The sequence below is a fragment of the Paramormyrops kingsleyae genome, chromosome 13, assembly GCF_048594095.1.
Source record: "Paramormyrops kingsleyae isolate MSU_618 chromosome 13, PKINGS_0.4, whole genome shotgun sequence".
In the NCBI taxonomy this organism is placed as follows: Eukaryota; Metazoa; Chordata; class Actinopteri; order Osteoglossiformes; family Mormyridae; genus Paramormyrops; species Paramormyrops kingsleyae.
Genome location: NC_132809.1, coordinates 28,195,778 through 28,214,700, shown reverse-complemented (window position 1 = coordinate 28,214,700; position 18,923 = coordinate 28,195,778). Strand labels below are relative to the sequence as shown.

The following is an 18,923-nucleotide window of genomic DNA, read 5'->3' as shown; positions in this document are numbered from 1 at the left end:
AACAGCATATATATTATATAAACGAGTGCATGGGGGATGCAGCTATGATTACTTGCACTATTAACACGCATGACATACTCTAAATCAATATCGTCACTGTCAAATTCCTCTCAGGGCAGCTCAAAGTGGGTCCAAGCCACCCTCATGGTCCAAGTCCTGCCTCCACAAGGATCAGGTTCCACGTGGGACCAGTGGCCTATCCGTCGACGGAACGGACATGATGGCATAAGCCCACAGCTCTAGCAGCAGACTCTACAAGGTTGTATTGACCTGGTAGCATCTTCTTGTGCTGCAAACCGGACAGGTTTCCTTCCCTTGCAGCTTAGAGCACCTGCTGTCGGAGAAGCGAGGGTCTATGCACAGCATAGGAATTTCAGCAGCTAACCTCGGACTCCCCCCCCCACTTCCCGATAAGTTATGAAACACATGTTTACTCATTCAGGAACCCTAACAACATGTTCCAAATGTTCTGCCAGTGACCTCTGGAGGTGACCCAAGAACTTACTGCTGATGACCACAGGTTAAAAAAAAACGAAGAAGAGGGGAAGTAGGGATACGACCAATCTAACGGCCAAAGCTGCTGGACACTCGCTCATTGCAGTTTTCTCAAGCAACGAGCATGTTATGTAGGCCTTAGGTCTGGGCGGTACGTAGAATTCTTATGGTATATCGATATTTTCAAAAACAAATATAGGATAATGCAATACCTTTTATATCAATATACTTTTATCGTGCATTTAAAAGGGGCTCAAAGATTTTTTAATAGAAACCGATAGCATTCCTTCCTGGTCGTAAACAACACAGGATCCTCAGTCGTGACAGAATCCACAGCTAAAATCAAATTAGTTAGTGTCTCAGGGGAATTTGCTGGAGGTTCGTTTTGATTTAAAACACTCACAGGCTAACAGGTTAAATATATCATAATTTGCAATATTTGCTTTATTTTGTTAAAGAGTAACAACTTTAAATGGTTGTCAAGCTTCTGTTTTAAAGCCATTTGGCAGTTGTTTTAGATTTCAATTTTAGGTTTTTTGTTCATTTTTTGTTCATTTGTTCATTCACCTTCCGTTTTAAGAGAACAATGTGGATGCTGCTTTATTGAACCTCTGCAACACAGATATAGACCTTGGCATAATTTATTTTTGTTTATTTTGAGACTCCTGTTTACAATAGTGAAAATGTCTATGCTGAGTGAATAGTTATAGTTTATTTGCAAACAGGGAAGGAAACGCTGTATATGCATTTCGTTTTGAACACACTGTTTGAATAATAGTGTTTGTGTGTGTGTGGTGTGTGTATTTCTTAGTGGTCACTATTCTGCCCTTACATACAAAGATATGGTATTTGGTCCATACACTCCTCTGATCTGGGGGAGTGTTTTAAAATGATTCAGTATCACAGCATGACAAATAAACAAACTTGAGATGAATCAGAAGATTTATTGGCTGGTCAGTTGTGCCTGTGGTCTATGATTGGGATAACAGGTTTCAAGATACTTTCAAAATTGCTTAGAAAGGATCTACTAATATAAAGCAGACTTTGAACTGTAATCATGTTGATATTAATGAAAATGTTTTATCTAAACAACATAATATAAAAGGCCTTTTAGATCAGATTCCGATCTACAGCAGCACGCTTGTCAGAGACCTATTTTCTCCATTTTAGCCTGTAGGTGGTGCTGTAGAGTGAGAACGCCAATTCAGCATGCAAGCCTGCAGATGACAATTGACCTGGCATTTCTTTCAAGAAGAGAGAACGAAGTGAAGGCCAAGGTATTGGCTTACAGTGACAGGGAATTAAATTTGGATTTAAAAGAATCACATTTAAAATGTGTTAAATTCAACCTCAGGCTTACGGTATTTTCTCTATGCAAACAGGTCAAGCTGAAGTCAGCTAAATCTCTGCAATGTAAAAATTTAGCAGGAATGACTCACAATCACATCATACTGCTGAATAACTTCTGACAAAACAAGTCTGGGTGACATTTTTGTGAAAAGGTCTTTTGTTCACGCACATAGACAGATTATCAATTTCTACTACAGCCTCCAATTCACCATGAAACAAGCCTTCTTATGTTGATTCATTTATTTTTCTTCCAGCAATGTATTGGCATGTGGGTTTTGTGAGCAAGTCTAACATGGGTTGTGTTAGGTGAAAGGGACGGCGATTACGTCTGCCAGACCAGTAAGGAGAACACAGCTACAAACAAAGAAATCCAACAGGCAAAGCTGCGACCACCCATACTACTCAAGCATATATGAATGTCTGCGGCTCTTCTCAGGCTATATAAATCAGCAATAAAGTCTAATTTTACAAATTGAACTATGGTGTAAAACGTTAACAGTCCAAAGACTGAATGGCTACTCATAAAATATTTTGCCTCAGCAATAAAAAAAATCAAGTTTTACTTTCTGCTTTTGTGTAACAGTAGTTATGTTTTAATGACAATATCATGGTAATCAGCCATCTAGAAATACCGGAATGTTTCAAAGCAAGCTATCATTAGCCACTGCTAAGTCAATGCCAATACTGGGCAACAGGAAAAGTGGTTCATCTTTCTGCTGTATTTCACACAGAAAAAAATGACCTAATTTAGGAAACTCTTTACCACATATAACCCCCACACATATAAAAAACTAAGACAAAGGTCATCACAACACAACTAAAAGGGAACCAGAGTTTAACTCGGTCAAAACTCTCAGCATTACTCACACCTCATTTTCGGATAAAAAGAAGCAGACTGACATCAAAAAAGAGACCCTGCTGTTGTTGTAAGTAGCTTCAGTAGAAGCTAATGGATCTAACAAGAACTGGACAAAGAGTTTGCATTGGATAGGTTACTGCCTGGAAACTAAAATACGCAGTACATCAGAACACATCCTCAAACTCCCCAGCCACCCCCACGGGGAAAGCGCCGGCTTCCCAAAGAAGAGTGTTTGGTATTCATGGCTGCTAGTGACACGGAACGGCGCATACAACCTCCATCTCCAGCGTAGCCCTTTGAGGAGGCGGCCTCCCGGGCAGCGTAGGCTGGCTGAATAAAGCAGCCCTTCATATGGGGCTGCAGGAAAATTCCTGACTCACTGAGACTTCGCCACGCCATGAGTCAGGCTGAACACAGAGTGGCATTTGCGATGCACATGACGACCTTTCTTTAGGCTGGGGAGACCCACCCGGGAGGCAAAAGGGTACAATGGCTACAGCAAAGCCCTGAGCTTATCCAAGTCCAAAAATCCTGTGGTCTTTCTTTGGTGCATTTATTCACGGTAATTATTTTGCTTTTAGCCATCATTATTCAACTTGTTTTTATTTAAAACTCACTAATTAGGTCAGGGTTATGCAAGGTTAAGTATGTGGGGGGGGGGGGGAAACATATTATTTTTTTTTTTTAAGCAGATGCTTTAATCCACGGGCGATATAGATTATGTTTGAGAAAGCAGGGTCAGATAATCACTCTGCCAACCCAGATTCATACTGGTGGCCATCCAATCACAGACACAGCTTTTAACCCGTTGTGCCACTCACCACCCCCCCATTATATGATGAAGTTACGTCAATGAGCAAAAAGATGATCAGGTACATAAAAAAAAAAAGCAACATCAATCATAATCACAACAAGGATACATACTTTCAACTTGCTAAGCAACATCTGATCAACTTTGTATTTAAGTATTACAGGGGAAACAGAATGACACAGCAGCTACTTAGAGTGCTTATCTCTCCGGAGCTCTGCAGGCCTACCAACGGCCAACGTCTGAACAAAAAGTACATGAATGGAAGTGAAACATTTACCATGGCCATCAGGGATAGTAGTCGCAGACAGTGTGGACATGTTTTTCACAGCAGCTTGTCATAACGGAATCAACCTTCACCCTGGAAAACATACATTTTCACACATGGGAAGAAATTAGCATCAGTATAACCTTGTATTATGTTTATCAACCCTTATGTATGTATTTAAACCCTTGTGTCAAGCCCCCATTTTGCACCATCCTGTGTTTCGCATTTTAAGCTGCGCCGTGAAAACCCTCCGCATGTCACCTGCTGTCTGCATGTTGCACTGCAGCCATTGGGAAAGTTATCTTGTACCACTGTATGCCTGTATATAGACAGTCTGCCCACCCAACTTAATTTTCACCAGCAGTCATCAGAGAGGAGGATGGTGACAGACACACAGAATAAATAAAATGATGTAAAATAAAATAGATACCTGTATTCCAACCTATATAAAAGAATATGTTCCCATTGGAGTATTTTCATATGATTGTATTAATAGTCGCAATAAGGGATGTACGAGTCCGTACACTAACTACATAGTACGAGTCCGTACACTAACTACATAGTACACGCCAGCAAACAGCTTAACATTTTCTTTTTCTTTCAACACTTACAGATTGATTTTGTTTAAATTGCTTGAAAAATAAATAAATACAAAAAAAAGAATATTTAAAATACAAACACATATAGAAACTATAACGATAAATAGAGAAAAAAAACCTTTATGGATTTTTTTCCCCCAAATATCGCAGTTACGGAGAGCTGACTGTACTTCAAAACACGTCCATACAGGCAACATGCTGAAGCTTGTCACTCACACCCTTATACATTCAGCGCCGTGGCGTGCACAGAGTTAACGCGTCTCTGACACCCTTATACATTCAGCGCCGTGGCGTGCACAGAGTTAACGCGTCACTCACACCCTTATACATTCAGCGCCGTGGCGTGCACAGAGTTAACGCGTCACTGACACCCTTATACATTCAGCGCCGTGGCGTGCACAGAGTTAACGCGTCTCTGACACCCTTATACATTCAGCGCCGTGGCGTGCACAGAGTTAACGCGTCTCTGACACCCTTATACATTCAGCGCCGTGGCGTGCACAGAGTTAACGCGTCTCTGACACCCTTATACATTCAGCGCCGTGGCGTGCACAGAGTTAACGCGTCACTGACACCCTTATACATTCAGCGCCGTGGTGTGCACAGAGTTAACGCGTCGCTGACACCCTTATACATTCAGCGCCGTGGCGTGCACAGAGTTAACGCGTCGCTGACACCCTTATACATTCAGCGCCGTGGCGTGCACAGAGTTAACGCGTCTCTGACACCCTTATACATTCAGCGCCGTGGCGTGCACAGAGTTAACGCGTCGCTGACACCCTTATACATTCAGCGCCGTGGCGTGCACAGAGTTAACGCGTCTCTGACACCCTTATACATTCAGCGCCGTGGCGTGCACAGAGTTAACGCGTCTCTGACACCCTTATACATTCAGCGCCGTGGCGTGCACAGAGTTAACGCGTCTCTGACACCCTTATACATTCAGCGCTGTGGCGTGCACAGAGTTAACGCGTCTCTGACACCCTTATACATTCAGCGCCGTGGCGTGCACAGAGTTAACGCGTCACTCACACCCTTATACATTCAGCGCCGTGGCGTGCACAGAGTTAACGCGTCACTCACACCCTTATACATTCAGCGCTGTGGCGTGCACAGAGTTAACGCGTCTCTGACACCCTTATACATTCAGCGCCGTGGCGTGCACAGAGTTAACGCGTCTCTGACACCCTTATACATTCAGCGCCGTGGCGTGCACAGAGTTAACGCGTCACTCACACCCTTATACATTCAGCGCCGTGGCGTGCACAGAGTTAACGCGTCACTCACACCCTTATACATTCAGCGCCGTGGCGTGCACAGAGTTAACGCGTCTCTGACACCCTTATACATTCAGCGCCGTGGCGTGCACAGAGTTAACGCGTCACTCACACCCTTATACATTCAGCGCCGTGGCGTGCACAGAGTTAACGCGTCTCTGACACCCTTATACATTCAGCGCCGTGGCGTGCACAGAGTTAACGCGTCTCTGACACCCTTATACATTCAGCGCCGTGGCGTGCACAGAGTTAACGCGTCTCTGACACCCTTATACATTCAGCGCCGTGGCGTGCACAGAGTTAACGCGTCACTCACACCCTTATACATTCAGCGCCGTGGCGTGCACAGAGTTAACGCGTCTCTGACACCCTTATACATTCAGCGCCGTGGCGTGCACAGAGTTAACGCGTCTCTGACACCCTTATACATTCAGCGCCGTGGCGTGCACAGAGTTAACGCGTCTCTGACACCCTTATACATTCAGCGCCGTGGCGTGCACAGAGTTAACGCGTCTCTGACACCCTTATACATTCAGCGCCGTGGCGTGCACAGAGTTAACGCGTCTCTGACACCCTTATACATTCAGCGCCGTGGCGTGCACAGAGTTAACGCGTCGCTGACACCCTTATACATTCAGCGCCGTGGCGTGCACAGAGTTAACGCGTCTCTGACACCCTTATACATTCAGCGCCGTGGCGTGCACAGAGTTAACGCGTCTCTGACACCCTTATACATTCAGCGCCGTGGCGTGCACAGAGTTAACGCGTCTCTGACACCCTTATACATTCAGCGCCGTGGCGTGCACAGAGTTAACGCGTCGCTGACACCCTTATACATTCAGCGCCGTGGCGTGCACAGAGTTAACGCGTCACTCACACCCTTATACATTCAGCGCCGTGGCGTGCACAGAGTTAACGCGTCGCTGACACCCTTATACATTCAGCGCCGTGGCGTGCACAGAGTTAACGCGTCACTCACACCCTTATACATTCAGCGCCGTGGCGTGCACAGAGTTAACGCGTCTCTGACACCCTTATACATTCAGCGCCGTGGCGTGCACAGAGTTAACGCGTCTCTGACACCCTTATACATTCAGCGCCGTGGCGTGCACAGAGTTAACGCGTCTCTGACACCCTTATACATTCAGCGCCGTGGCGTGCACAGAGTTAACGCGTCTCTGACACCCTTATACATTCAGCGCCGTGGCGTGCACAGAGTTAACGCGTCTCTGACACCCTTATACATTCAGCGCCGTGGCGTGCACAGAGTTAACGCGTCTCTGACACCCTTATACATTCAGCGCCGTGGCGTGCACAGAGTTAACGCGTCTCTGACACCCTTATACATTCAGCGCCGTGGCGTGCACAGAGTTAACGCGTCACTCACACCCTTATACATTCAGCGCCGTGGCGTGCACAGAGTTAACGCGTCTCTGACACCCTTATACATTCAGCGCCGTGGCGTGCACAGAGTTAACGCGTCACTCACACCCTTATACATTCAGCGCCGTGGCGTGCACAGAGTTAACGCGTCTCTGACACCCTTATACATTCAGCGCCGTGGCGTGCACAGAGTTAACGCGTCGCTGACACCCTTATACATTCAGCGCCGTGGCGTGCACAGAGTTAACGCGTCTCTGACACCCTTATACATTCAGCGCCGTGGCGTGCACAGAGTTAACGCGTCTCTGACACCCTTATACATTCAGCGCCGTGGCGTGCACAGAGTTAACGCGTCTCTGACACCCTTATACATTCAGCGCCGTGGCGTGCACAGAGTTAACGCGTCGCTGACACCCTTATACATTCAGCGCCGTGGCGTGCACAGAGTTAACGCGTCTCTGACACCCTTATACATTCAGCGCCGTGGCGTGCACAGAGTTAACGCGTCTCTGACACCCTTATACATTCAGCGCCGTGGCGTGCACAGAGTTAACGCGTCACTCACACCCTTATACATTCAGCGCCGTGGCGTGCACAGAGTTAACGCGTCACTGACACCCTTATACATTCAGCGCCGTGGCGTGCACAGAGTTAACGCGTCACTGACACCCTGATACATTCAGCGCCGTGGCGTGCACAGAGTTAACGCGTCTCTGACACCCTTATACATTCAGCGCCGTGGCGTGCACAGAGTTAACGCGTCACTCACACCCTTATACATTCAGCGCCGTGGCGTGCACAGAGTTAACGCGTCTCTGACACCCTTATACATTCAGCGCCGTGGCGTGCACAGAGTTAACGCGTCTCTGACACCCTTATACATTCAGCGCCGTGGCGTGCACAGAGTTAACGCGTCTCTGACACCCTTATACATTCAGCGCCGTGGCGTGCACAGAGTTAACGCGTCACTCACACCCTTATACATTCAGCGCCGTGGCGTGCACAGAGTTAACGCGTCTCTGACACCCTTATACATTCAGCGCCGTGGCGTGCACAGAGTTAACGCGTCTCTGACACCCTTATACATTCAGCGCCGTGGCGTGCACAGAGTTAACGCGTCTCTGACACCCTTATACATTCAGCGCCGTGGCGTGCACAGAGTTAACGCGTCACTGACACCCTTATACATTCAGCGCTGTGGCGTGCACAGAGTTAACGCGTCACTGACACCCTTATACATTCAGCGCTGTGGCGTGCACAGAGTTAACGCGTCACTGACACCCTTATACATTCAGCGCCGTGGCGTGCACAGAGTTAACGCGTCTCTGACACCCTTATACATTCAGCGCCGTGGCGTGCACAGAGTTAACGCGTCTCTGACACCCTTATACATTCAGCGCCGTGGCGTGCACAGAGTTAACGCGTCTCTGACACCCTTATACATTCAGCGCCGTGGCGTGCACAGAGTTAACGCGTCTCTGACACCCTTATACATTCAGCGCCGTGGCGTGCACAGAGTTAACGCGTCTCTGACACCCTTATACATTCAGCGCCGTGGCGTGCACAGAGTTAACGCGTCGCTGACACCCTTATACATTCAGCGCCGTGGCGTGCACAGAGTTAACGCGTCTCTGACACCCTTATACATTCAGCGCCGTGGCGTGCACAGAGTTAACGCGTCTCTGACACCCTTATACATTCAGCGCCGTGGCGTGCACAGAGTTAACGCGTCACTCACACCCTTATACATTCAGCGCCGTGGCGTGCACAGAGTTAACGCGTCACTGACACCCTTATACATTCAGCGCCGTGGCGTGCACAGAGTTAACGCGTCTCTGACACCCTTATACATTCAGCGCCGTGGCGTGCACAGAGTTAACGCGTCACTCACACCCTTATACATTCAGCGCCGTGGCGTGCACAGAGTTAACGCGTCTCTGACACCCTTATACATTCAGCGCCGTGGCGTGCACAGAGTTAACGCGTCTCTGACACCCTTATACATTCAGCGCCGTGGCGTGCACAGAGTTAACGCGTCTCTGACACCCTTATACATTCAGCGCCGTGGCGTGCACAGAGTTAACGCGTCACTCACACCCTTATACATTCAGCGCCGTGGCGTGCACAGAGTTAACGCGTCTCTGACACCCTTATACATTCAGCGCCGTGGCGTGCACAGAGTTAACGCGTCTCTGACACCCTTATACATTCAGCGCCGTGGCGTGCACAGAGTTAACGCGTCTCTGACACCCTTATACATTCAGCGCCGTGGCGTGCACAGAGTTAACGCGTCACTGACACCCTTATACATTCAGCGCTGTGGCGTGCACAGAGTTAACGCGTCACTGACACCCTTATACATTCAGCGCTGTGGCGTGCACAGAGTTAACGCGTCACTGACACCCTTATACATTCAGCGCCGTGGCGTGCACAGAGTTAACGCGTCTCTGACACCCTTATACATTCAGCGCCGTGGCGTGCACAGAGTTAACGCGTCTCTGACACCCTTATACATTCAGCGCCGTGGCGTGCACAGAGTTAACGCGTCTCTGACACCCTTATACATTCAGCGCCGTGGCGTGCACAGAGTTAACGCGTCACTCACACCCTTATACATTCAGCGCCGTGGCGTGCACAGAGTTAACGCGTCTCTGACACCCTTATACATTCAGCGCCGTGGCGTGCACAGAGTTAACGCGTCACTCACACCCTTATACATTCAGCGCCGTGGCGTGCACAGAGTTAACGCGTCACTGACACCCTTATACATTCAGCGCCGTGGCGTGCACAGAGTTAACGCGTCACTGACACCCTGATACATTCAGCGCCGTGGCGTGCACAGAGTTAACGCGTCTCTGACACCCTTATACATTCAGCGCCGTGGCGTGCACAGAGTTAACGCGTCTCTGACACCCTTATACATTCAGCGCCGTGGCGTGCACAGAGTTAACGCGTCTCTGACACCCTTATACATTCAGCGCCGTGGCGTGCACAGAGTTAACGCGTCTCTGACACCCTTATACATTCAGCGCCGTGGCGTGCACAGAGTTAACGCGTCTCTGACACCCTTATACATTCAGCGCCGTGGCGTGCACAGAGTTAACGCGTCTCTGACACCCTTATACATTCAGCGCCGTGGCGTGCACAGAGTTAACGCGTCTCTGACACCCTTATACATTCAGCGCCGTGGCGTGCACAGAGTTAACGCGTCACTGACACCCTTATACATTCAGCGCCGTGGCGTGCACAGAGTTAACGCGTCTCTGACACCCTTATACATTCAGCGCCGTGGCGTGCACAGAGTTAACGCGTCTCTGACACCCTTATACATTCAGCGCCGTGGCGTGCACAGAGTTAACGCGTCTCTGACACCCTTATACATTCAGCGCCGTGGCGTGCACAGAGTTAACGCGTCACTCACACCCTGATACATTCAGCGCCGTGGCGTGCACAGAGTTAACGCGTCACTCACACCCTTATACATTCAGCGCCGTGGCGTGCACAGAGTTAACGCGTCGCTGACACCCTTATACATTCAGCGCCGTGGCGTGCACAGAGTTAACGCGTCTCTGACACCCTTATACATTCAGCGCCGTGGCGTGCACAGAGTTAACGCGTCTCTGACACCCTTATACATTCAGCGCCGTGGCGTGCACAGAGTTAACGCGTCACTCACACCCTGATACATTCAGCGCCGTGGCGTGCACAGAGTTAACGCGTCACTCACACCCTTATACATTCAGCGCTGTGGCGTGCACAGAGTTAACGCGTCTCTGACACCCTTATACATTCAGCGCCGTGGCGTGCACAGAGTTAACGCGTCTCTGACACCCTTATACATTCAGCGCCGTGGCGTGCACAGAGTTAACGCGTCACTCACACCCTGATACATTCAGCGCCGTGGCGTGCACAGAGTTAACGCGTCTCTGACACCCTTATACATTCAGCGCCGTGGCGTGCACAGAGTTAACGCGTCTCTGACACCCTTATACATTCAGCGCCGTGGCGTGCACAGAGTTAACGCGTCACTCACACCCTGATACATTCAGCGCCGTGGCGTGCACAGAGTTAACGCGTCTCTGACACCCTTATACATTCAGCGCCGTGGCGTGCACAGAGTTAACGCGTCACTCACACCCTTATACATTCAGCGCCGTGGCGTGCACAGAGTTAACGCGTCGCTGACACCCTTATACATTCAGCGCCGTGGCGTGCACAGAGTTAACGCGTCTCTGACACCCTTATACATTCAGCGCCGTGGCGTGCACAGAGTTAACGCGTCGCTGACACCCTTATACATTCAGCGCCGTGGCGTGCACAGAGTTAACGCGTCTCTGACACCCTTATACATTCAGCGCCGTGGCGTGCACAGAGTTAACGCGTCGCTGACACCCTGATACATTCAGCGCCGTGGCGTGCACAGAGTTAACGCGTCTCTGACACCCTTATACATTCAGCGCCGTGGCGTGCACAGAGTTAACGCGTCTCTGACACCCTTATACATTCAGCGCCGTGGCGTGCACAGAGTTAACGCGTCGCTGACACCCTTATACATTCAGCGCCGTGGCGTGCACAGAGTTAACGCGTCTCTGACACCCTTATACATTCAGCGCTGTGGCGTGCACAGAGTTAACGCGTCACTCACACCCTTATACATTCAGCGCCGTGGCGTGCACAGAGTTAACGCGTCTCTGACACCCTTATACATTCAGCGCCGTGGCGTGCACAGAGTTAACGCGTCTCTGACACCCTTATACATTCAGCGCCGTGGCGTGCACAGAGTTAACGCGTCACTCACACCCTTATACATTCAGCGCCGTGGCGTGCACAGAGTTAACGCGTCACTCACACCCTTATACATTCAGCGCCGTGGCGTGCACAGAGTTAACGCGTCTCTGACACCCTTATACATTCAGCGCCGTGGCGTGCACAGAGTTAACGCGTCGCTGACACCCTTATACATTCAGCGCCGTGGCGTGCACAGAGTTAACGCGTCGCTGACACCCTTATACATTCAGCGCCGTGGCGTGCACAGAGTTAACGCGTCTCTGACACCCTTATACATTCAGCGCCGTGGCGTGCACAGAGTTAACGCGTCTCTGACACCCTTATACATTCAGCGCCGTGGCGTGCACAGAGTTAACGCGTCTCTGACACCCTTATACATTCAGCGCCGTGGCGTGCACAGAGTTAACGCGTCTCTGACACCCTTATACATTCAGCGCCGTGGCGTGCACAGAGTTAACGCGTCGCTGACACCCTTATACATTCAGCGCCGTGGCGTGCACAGAGTTAACGCGTCTCTGACACCCTTATACATTCAGCGCCGTGGCGTGCACAGAGTTAACGCGTCTCTGACACCCTTATACATTCAGCGCCGTGGCGTGCACAGAGTTAACGCGTCTCTGACACCCTTATACATTCAGCGCCGTGGCGTGCACAGAGTTAACGCGTCGCTGACACCCTTATACATTCAGCGCCGTGGCGTGCACAGAGTTAACGCGTCTCTGACACCCTTATACATTCAGCGCCGTGGCGTGCACAGAGTTAACGCGTCGCTGACACCCTTATACATTCAGCGCCGTGGCGTGCACAGAGTTAACGCGTCTCTGACACCCTTATACATTCAGCGCCGTGGCGTGCACAGAGTTAACGCGTCTCTGACACCCTTATACATTCAGCGCTGTGGCGTGCACAGAGTTAACGCGTCTCTGACACCCTTATACATTCAGCGCCGTGGCGTGCACAGAGTTAACGCGTCTCTGACACCCTTATACATTCAGCGCTGTGGCGTGCACAGAGTTAACGCGTCTCTGACACCCTTATACATTCAGCGCCGTGGCGTGCACAGAGTTAACGCGTCTCTGACACCCTTATACATTCAGCGCTGTGGCGTGCACAGAGTTAACGCGTCTCTGACACCCTTATACATTCAGCGCTGTGGCGTGCACAGAGTTAACGCGTCTCTGACACCCTTATACATTCAGCGCTGTGGCGTGCACAGAGTTAACGCGTCTCTGACACCCTTATACATTCAGCGCCGTGGCGTGCACAGAGTTAACGCGTCTCTGACACCCTTATACATTCAGCGCTGTGGCGTGCACAGAGTTAACGCGTCGCTGACACCCTTATACATTCAGCGCTGTGGCGTGCACAGAGTTAACGCGTCTCTGACACCCTTATACATTCAGCGCCGTGGCGTGCACAGAGTTAACGCGTCTCTGACACCCTTATACATTCAGCGCCGTGGCGTGCACAGAGTTAACGCGTCTCTGACACCCTTATACATTCAGCGCCGTGGCGTGCACAGAGTTAACGCGTCTCTGACACCCTTATACATTCAGCGCCGTGGCGTGCACAGAGTTAACGCGTCTCTGACACCCTTATACATTCAGCGCCGTGGCGTGCACAGAGTTAACGCGTCGCTGACACCCTTATACATTCAGCGCCGTGGCGTGCACAGAGTTAACGCGTCTCTGACACCCTTATACATTCAGCGCCGTGGCGTGCACAGAGTTAACGCGTCTCTGACACCCTTATACATTCAGCGCCGTGGCGTGCACAGAGTTAACGCGTCGCTGACACCCTTATACATTCAGCGCCGTGGCGTGCACAGAGTTAACGCGTCGCTGACACCCTTATACATTCAGCGCCGTGGCGTGCACAGAGTTAACGCGTCTCTGACACCCTTATACATTCAGCGCCGTGGCGTGCACAGAGTTAACGCGTCACTGACACCCTTATACATTCAGCGCCGTGGCGTGCACAGAGTTAACGCGTCGCTGACACCCTTATACATTCAGCGCCGTGGCGTGCACAGAGTTAACGCGTCTCTGACACCCTTATACATTCAGCGCCGTGGCGTGCACAGAGTTAACGCGTCACTGACACCCTTATACATTCAGCGCCGTGGCGTGCACAGAGTTAACGCGTCACTCACACCCTTATACATTCAGCGCCGTGGCGTGCACAGAGTTAACGCGTCACTCACACCCTTATACATTCAGCGCCGTGGCGTGCACAGAGTTAACGCGTCACTTTATTGGGCAGCATCGTCGGCCGAAATGTTCATATTTACCGATGCCGATAATTGGTGATACTGATCTCGTGCCAATATCATGGTGCATCCCTAGTCACACCTGTACATCACTTACCAGAAAGAACATTTCAGTGTATGCTATGCTGTATAATTTCCCCTGAGTCAGAAAATACTAAAGATTTCCCTAACATAATACTTCCTCTTACTTTCTGGATGGCATTACGAGGGGGATTTGGCCGCACTGCCTCGAAGAATAAAAAAACCCTGCCCCATTCCCAAGAGTACTGAAAGTGATGAACAATGTGTTTCACAGGACGCAAAGACCTCCACTTTTAGCAAGGTTGCATGAGCTTCCTTCTTCTTTTTCACCTTGTGCTTGCTGACAAGTGGAAATTACATGGGAAATTACAACCCCACCCTAGGGCACCATGAAGAGAAAGACTAATTATAGCACAATGCAGTATGTGGCCAGAGGGACATCCTGCATGTTCAGTATTTAGTGTCTTCACAAGAGCATGAGAACTCTAGAGCCAAAAGACCGTGCAGTATTCCATTCTGATCAATGTAGAATTTGGGCTTAATAGCAGCTACATAGGCATATATACTTGGGAGTAAGTGAAGCAGTTTAATACCAAACTAATGGGATGACAGACACCCTGAGGATGGCAGAAAGTCACACCCTAGGAATCACAATCAGGACTAGAAATTAACAACCAATTTACCTTACAAATACTAAATATATTTCAGGGATTGCACTCGGTAAGGAAATGCTCTCACAAGCTTGCTGGGAAAAGAAAGTTCTTAGTGATGGACCGAAATAATGTCAGACTGTCCACTCTGATGACCAGACAGAGCTCATTCATGCACGTAGCAAGACTGCTACATATTCAGGGGCAACTACGTGCTATATAAGTAGCACAGGAATATAATAAGGACTCTTGTTGGCAAAGTTTAGTTTTAAAGGAATATTTTGAATGGCACACGCACACGCACACACACACACACACACACACACACCTTAAATAAGCAAAGAGATACATAAACTCCTTAATTTATAATATTCATAAGCCTGACATCTTTTGAGGGTTAGGCTTTACTAAGAAAATCCAGAAAGACACTTTTCTCATACTACAATAATACAGCCGCAGGAAAAATTAAGAGACCACAACACAATTTTTTTTCCACTCATGTCTCAATTTATAGGTGGGCGACTGTGAATAATATATATTTTTCTGCAAACTGCAGCCTGGCTCTTCTCTGTTTCTCATTAATGAAGGGCTCCTTCCTTGCTTTATGGGACTCCAGTCCTGCTTCTAGGAAACTGATACAAACTGTCCTAGCAGTGCACTTCACACCTGCACTTAATGTTTCCCATTCCTTCTGAAGGTCACTTGATGTCATCCACCGATTCATGAGAAACTGTCGGATAATTTAACATTCATCTCTGCCATTAGAATGTGGCTTCCATCTTTTACCAGGCTGGTTTCTGGTCATTCCCAGTGTCTCCTGCTTCACTTTATTCTTGTGTCCTGCTGTCTTAGAAATTTTTAACCTGGAAGCAACCTGCTGCTCAGCGTAACCTCTGCCAGCAGAACCACAATTAAACCATGATTTAAAAATGCAGATTTGTTTAAAAATGTAGATTTTTCCCATGGCTGTATATGCCAGGGTAAAGCACTTTCAATATTATACAAAAAATTAGTTTCAATTCCTTTAAATAAATTTCCCAAAAACTGTTTGGTCAACAAAGCTGGAAGCACAGCAAAGTGTAATGTTGTTCAAAAAGGAAGTTTTCAAGTTCAAGTTCTCATCTATAGGTTGAGAGGGGGAGGCAGGGGGCATGGAAAGGCCTTGATTTTAAATGACAAATACACTCCACTGTTATTCAGATCTGACACTACAGAGCTTTAGGTCCATCTGGGCACAGAACCACTCAGTTCAACAAACCACCCTGAAGGAAACCATTTATCTCTGCTCCGTGATTTAATGAGAGCTGAAAAACGAGCTGAACGGCAGATCTCCAGGAACAGAACTTCACAGCACCAGTTTAAAGGACCATCTTTCATCGTTTCCTTGTCTAATGGTTAGTAACAGACATCTGACTGCAAAAGTAATAAAAACAGCAATGGGTTATACAGACAGAATTCCCACCCACAAAATTTCACCATTATTGATAACATTCCACTGCTTCCCCTCCTTTTAAGATAGAAAAAGGTGTCTCGCTACTCCTGAAAATCATTGCACCACTTCCAAAGAAGTTTGTGCTCCAAACCATGAACCTTGGAAAGGGATTCATTCTGTCAAAGCACAAGTGGTTATCCCTGGTGTCAGACCAAGTTGTGGTGACATTAGTTGACCCAATTTTATTATCAGTCCAGTAGTTGTAACACCTGTTTATTTTTTTACTCAACTGCCTGAATTCTGATGGGCCAGGAAGGTGGCAGAAGGCTTGGCTTTGTTTAAACATCCAGATGCTTGCTGCCTGAGCTTGAGTGAAAGTCCAAAGGTCCTGTGTGATTGACTCTAGGAGTTTCATATGGATTGAGTGAATAGTACTGAGGAAATATGTTATTACCATCAGCCATTAAAACTAGGAAAGTCCGGCTCAGCATAAGATCTACTGAAGGGCATTACAGATGAACTTCAGCTCAGCCGCTACTAAGGACATTGCACTATTAGCAGTTATGTTAGTGTTACGCTGCACTGTGGTGGTGTAAAATTAGCAGGAACAACAACACGAAGTGCTTTCTAGGGGTGGGAATTCACAGAGTCCTCCTGAATCAATTACATCTTGATATTTGTTTGCCAATGCGATATGTGTTACGCGTAAGGTTATTTAATAGTTTTTGCTGAAGAGCATTTCAGGTCTATATTTAAATTAAAGACAAGGTCTGCATGGTACTAATGACATAGGAGAAAGTCTGATGTTGAGCGGAACACAACAATTTAAAATTACTATTTTTGGAACAGCAAATTAAGTCAAATTAAATATTGGTACCTGGTTCATATGTCCCTGACTGTACACTCATCCATTGTGCCTTTCAATTGCATGATTCATTTTTGGTTCGGTATGCACAATTAAACGAATGAGTGCAGTTCTTGACACCACTGAAACCTAAATTCACAAACAGATGTTCAGCACGGAAAGCATTATGCTAATTGTGGCTGTGAGTTGTTCACGAATAGTGCTGGAGTGCTTAAAGACACCCCCCCCCCCCCAATCACTTAAATCAATAGTTTGGAATATTTTGTTTTTTTTTTTATTTCCCATTAAATCACTGGAGAGAGCAGTTGATAAGACCAGCATTGCTCTGTTATATCAAATCTGATTATGGTGTTGGAAATGCATTCAACTCGCTAACTCATCGGACAGGGCTGTGGAGTCGGAGTCGGAGTTGAGGAGTCGGAGTCGGAGACAATTTTGGGTACCTGGAGTCGGAGTCGGCAAAAAGTTAACCGACTCCGACTCCTACTAAATTTAAATGGGAATTAAAAAAGTAAGTTGAAATGTCCCAATTCACAAACAGTCATAATGAACTACTTCTCTGCTGTAAGAATAAAGCCCAATGCATGCAGTGCATAATGTTACCACAAAACGAACATGTCAAGTAACCATGAAGCATGCTTTTCATTGACTGTATGCGTCACTATATGGGATGTAATGCACAGGTAAGGTGCGGCACCGCTTTCCATTGTGTCGTGTTCCACTGTTATAGGGAACTGTGAACCTAGCCTAAAGCCCCCCATACATTTACAGATGCACTGCCGATTTTTCGGCCGTTCAACGAGTCATCACGCGTCAAACGCCTGAAAAATCACCTGGTGTGTTCTCAGCTCCGTCGGCTCCCCTTCGCTATGCGCTACCCTTGAAACCTTGTTTTCATTGTGTTTTCTTTAATCTGGCATTATAGTAGAGTGTTGGCTTCCTAGCCAGTAGTTCTGTGGTGAAATGACATTTATGTTGCCTTCCTTTCCTTCAATGGATGTAGAAAATACATTAGCATAGTATATACATACAGAGGAGTCGGAGTCGGGGAGTCGGAGTCGGAAGATTTAGAAACTGAGGAGTCGGAGTCGGAGCATTTATCTACCGACTCCACAGCCCTGTCATCGGAAACATCGTCCAAGTCAGCATACAACCACAGCAAGGGAGAAACAACACGTTAGTCTCCCTTGTGGCATTTAAGGTGCTTTTGCCAGGAAATTCAGATGAAATGAATGAATGGAGACCTGGGGGTGCTTATCACCACAGATATGCAACCATACTCTGTAGTAAAGTGAAAGTGATTAATTGCTGACACACCACAGCACACAACAGTGAAATGTATCCTCTGTGACATACCAGGGGACAGCTAATTCAGCACCCAGGAAGCAGTGCTTGGGGGCAGTATTGTACTCAAGGTACCTCAGTGGTACCTTGCTGGTTTGAGATTCAAACCAACAATCTTCAAATCATGAGCACATGTCCCTATCCATTAGGCCACCACCGTAGGAGAAAAGGCAGGGTTTAGTTATTCATGATTGTTATGAAGTAGTCTTACTTGTGATTGTTTATTTATCTTACTTTTATTTAGTATGCAAATGAGTTTGCGGTTATCAAACTCTGGGTGTTTGGAATTATGCATCTGAATGTTAGTGGTATTATCACGCTAACCATAATCACATCTAGGTGTCCATTTACTTTATTGAATCCAAATTTGCCCAAGATTAGATTTAAATTGAGATGGTGCTGTAAAAGTCTCTTTGGGATTAGAGATGCAGAAATCCGATATTCTCACTAAACAAAGCGCATACAATTGTGCGAGACAACGCAAGTAATATGAAAAAGCAACGGATGATTTGGGA

The 18,923-nt window shown here is 47.8% G+C and overlaps 1 protein-coding gene across 6 annotated transcripts in view; it reads right to left on the bottom strand.

Moving 5' to 3' along the window:
* LOC111851925 (oxysterols receptor LXR-alpha-like) overlaps positions 1 to 18,923 on the bottom strand; it is a 30,894-nt gene that overhangs the window by 6,346 nt on the left and 5,625 nt on the right. For 3 of the 6 annotated variants that reach the window (XM_072698517.1, XM_072698516.1, XM_072698518.1), the window contains one exon: positions 3,793 to 3,873. The exons of the other annotated variants lie outside the window; for them this stretch is intronic. In XM_072698517.1, coding sequence (XP_072554618.1) covers positions 3,793 to 3,832 — 40 coding nt within the window. In that variant the 5' untranslated portion in view covers positions 3,833 to 3,873. The remainder of the gene's footprint in view (positions 1 to 3,792; positions 3,874 to 18,923) is intronic. 6 annotated transcript variants of the gene reach the window in all.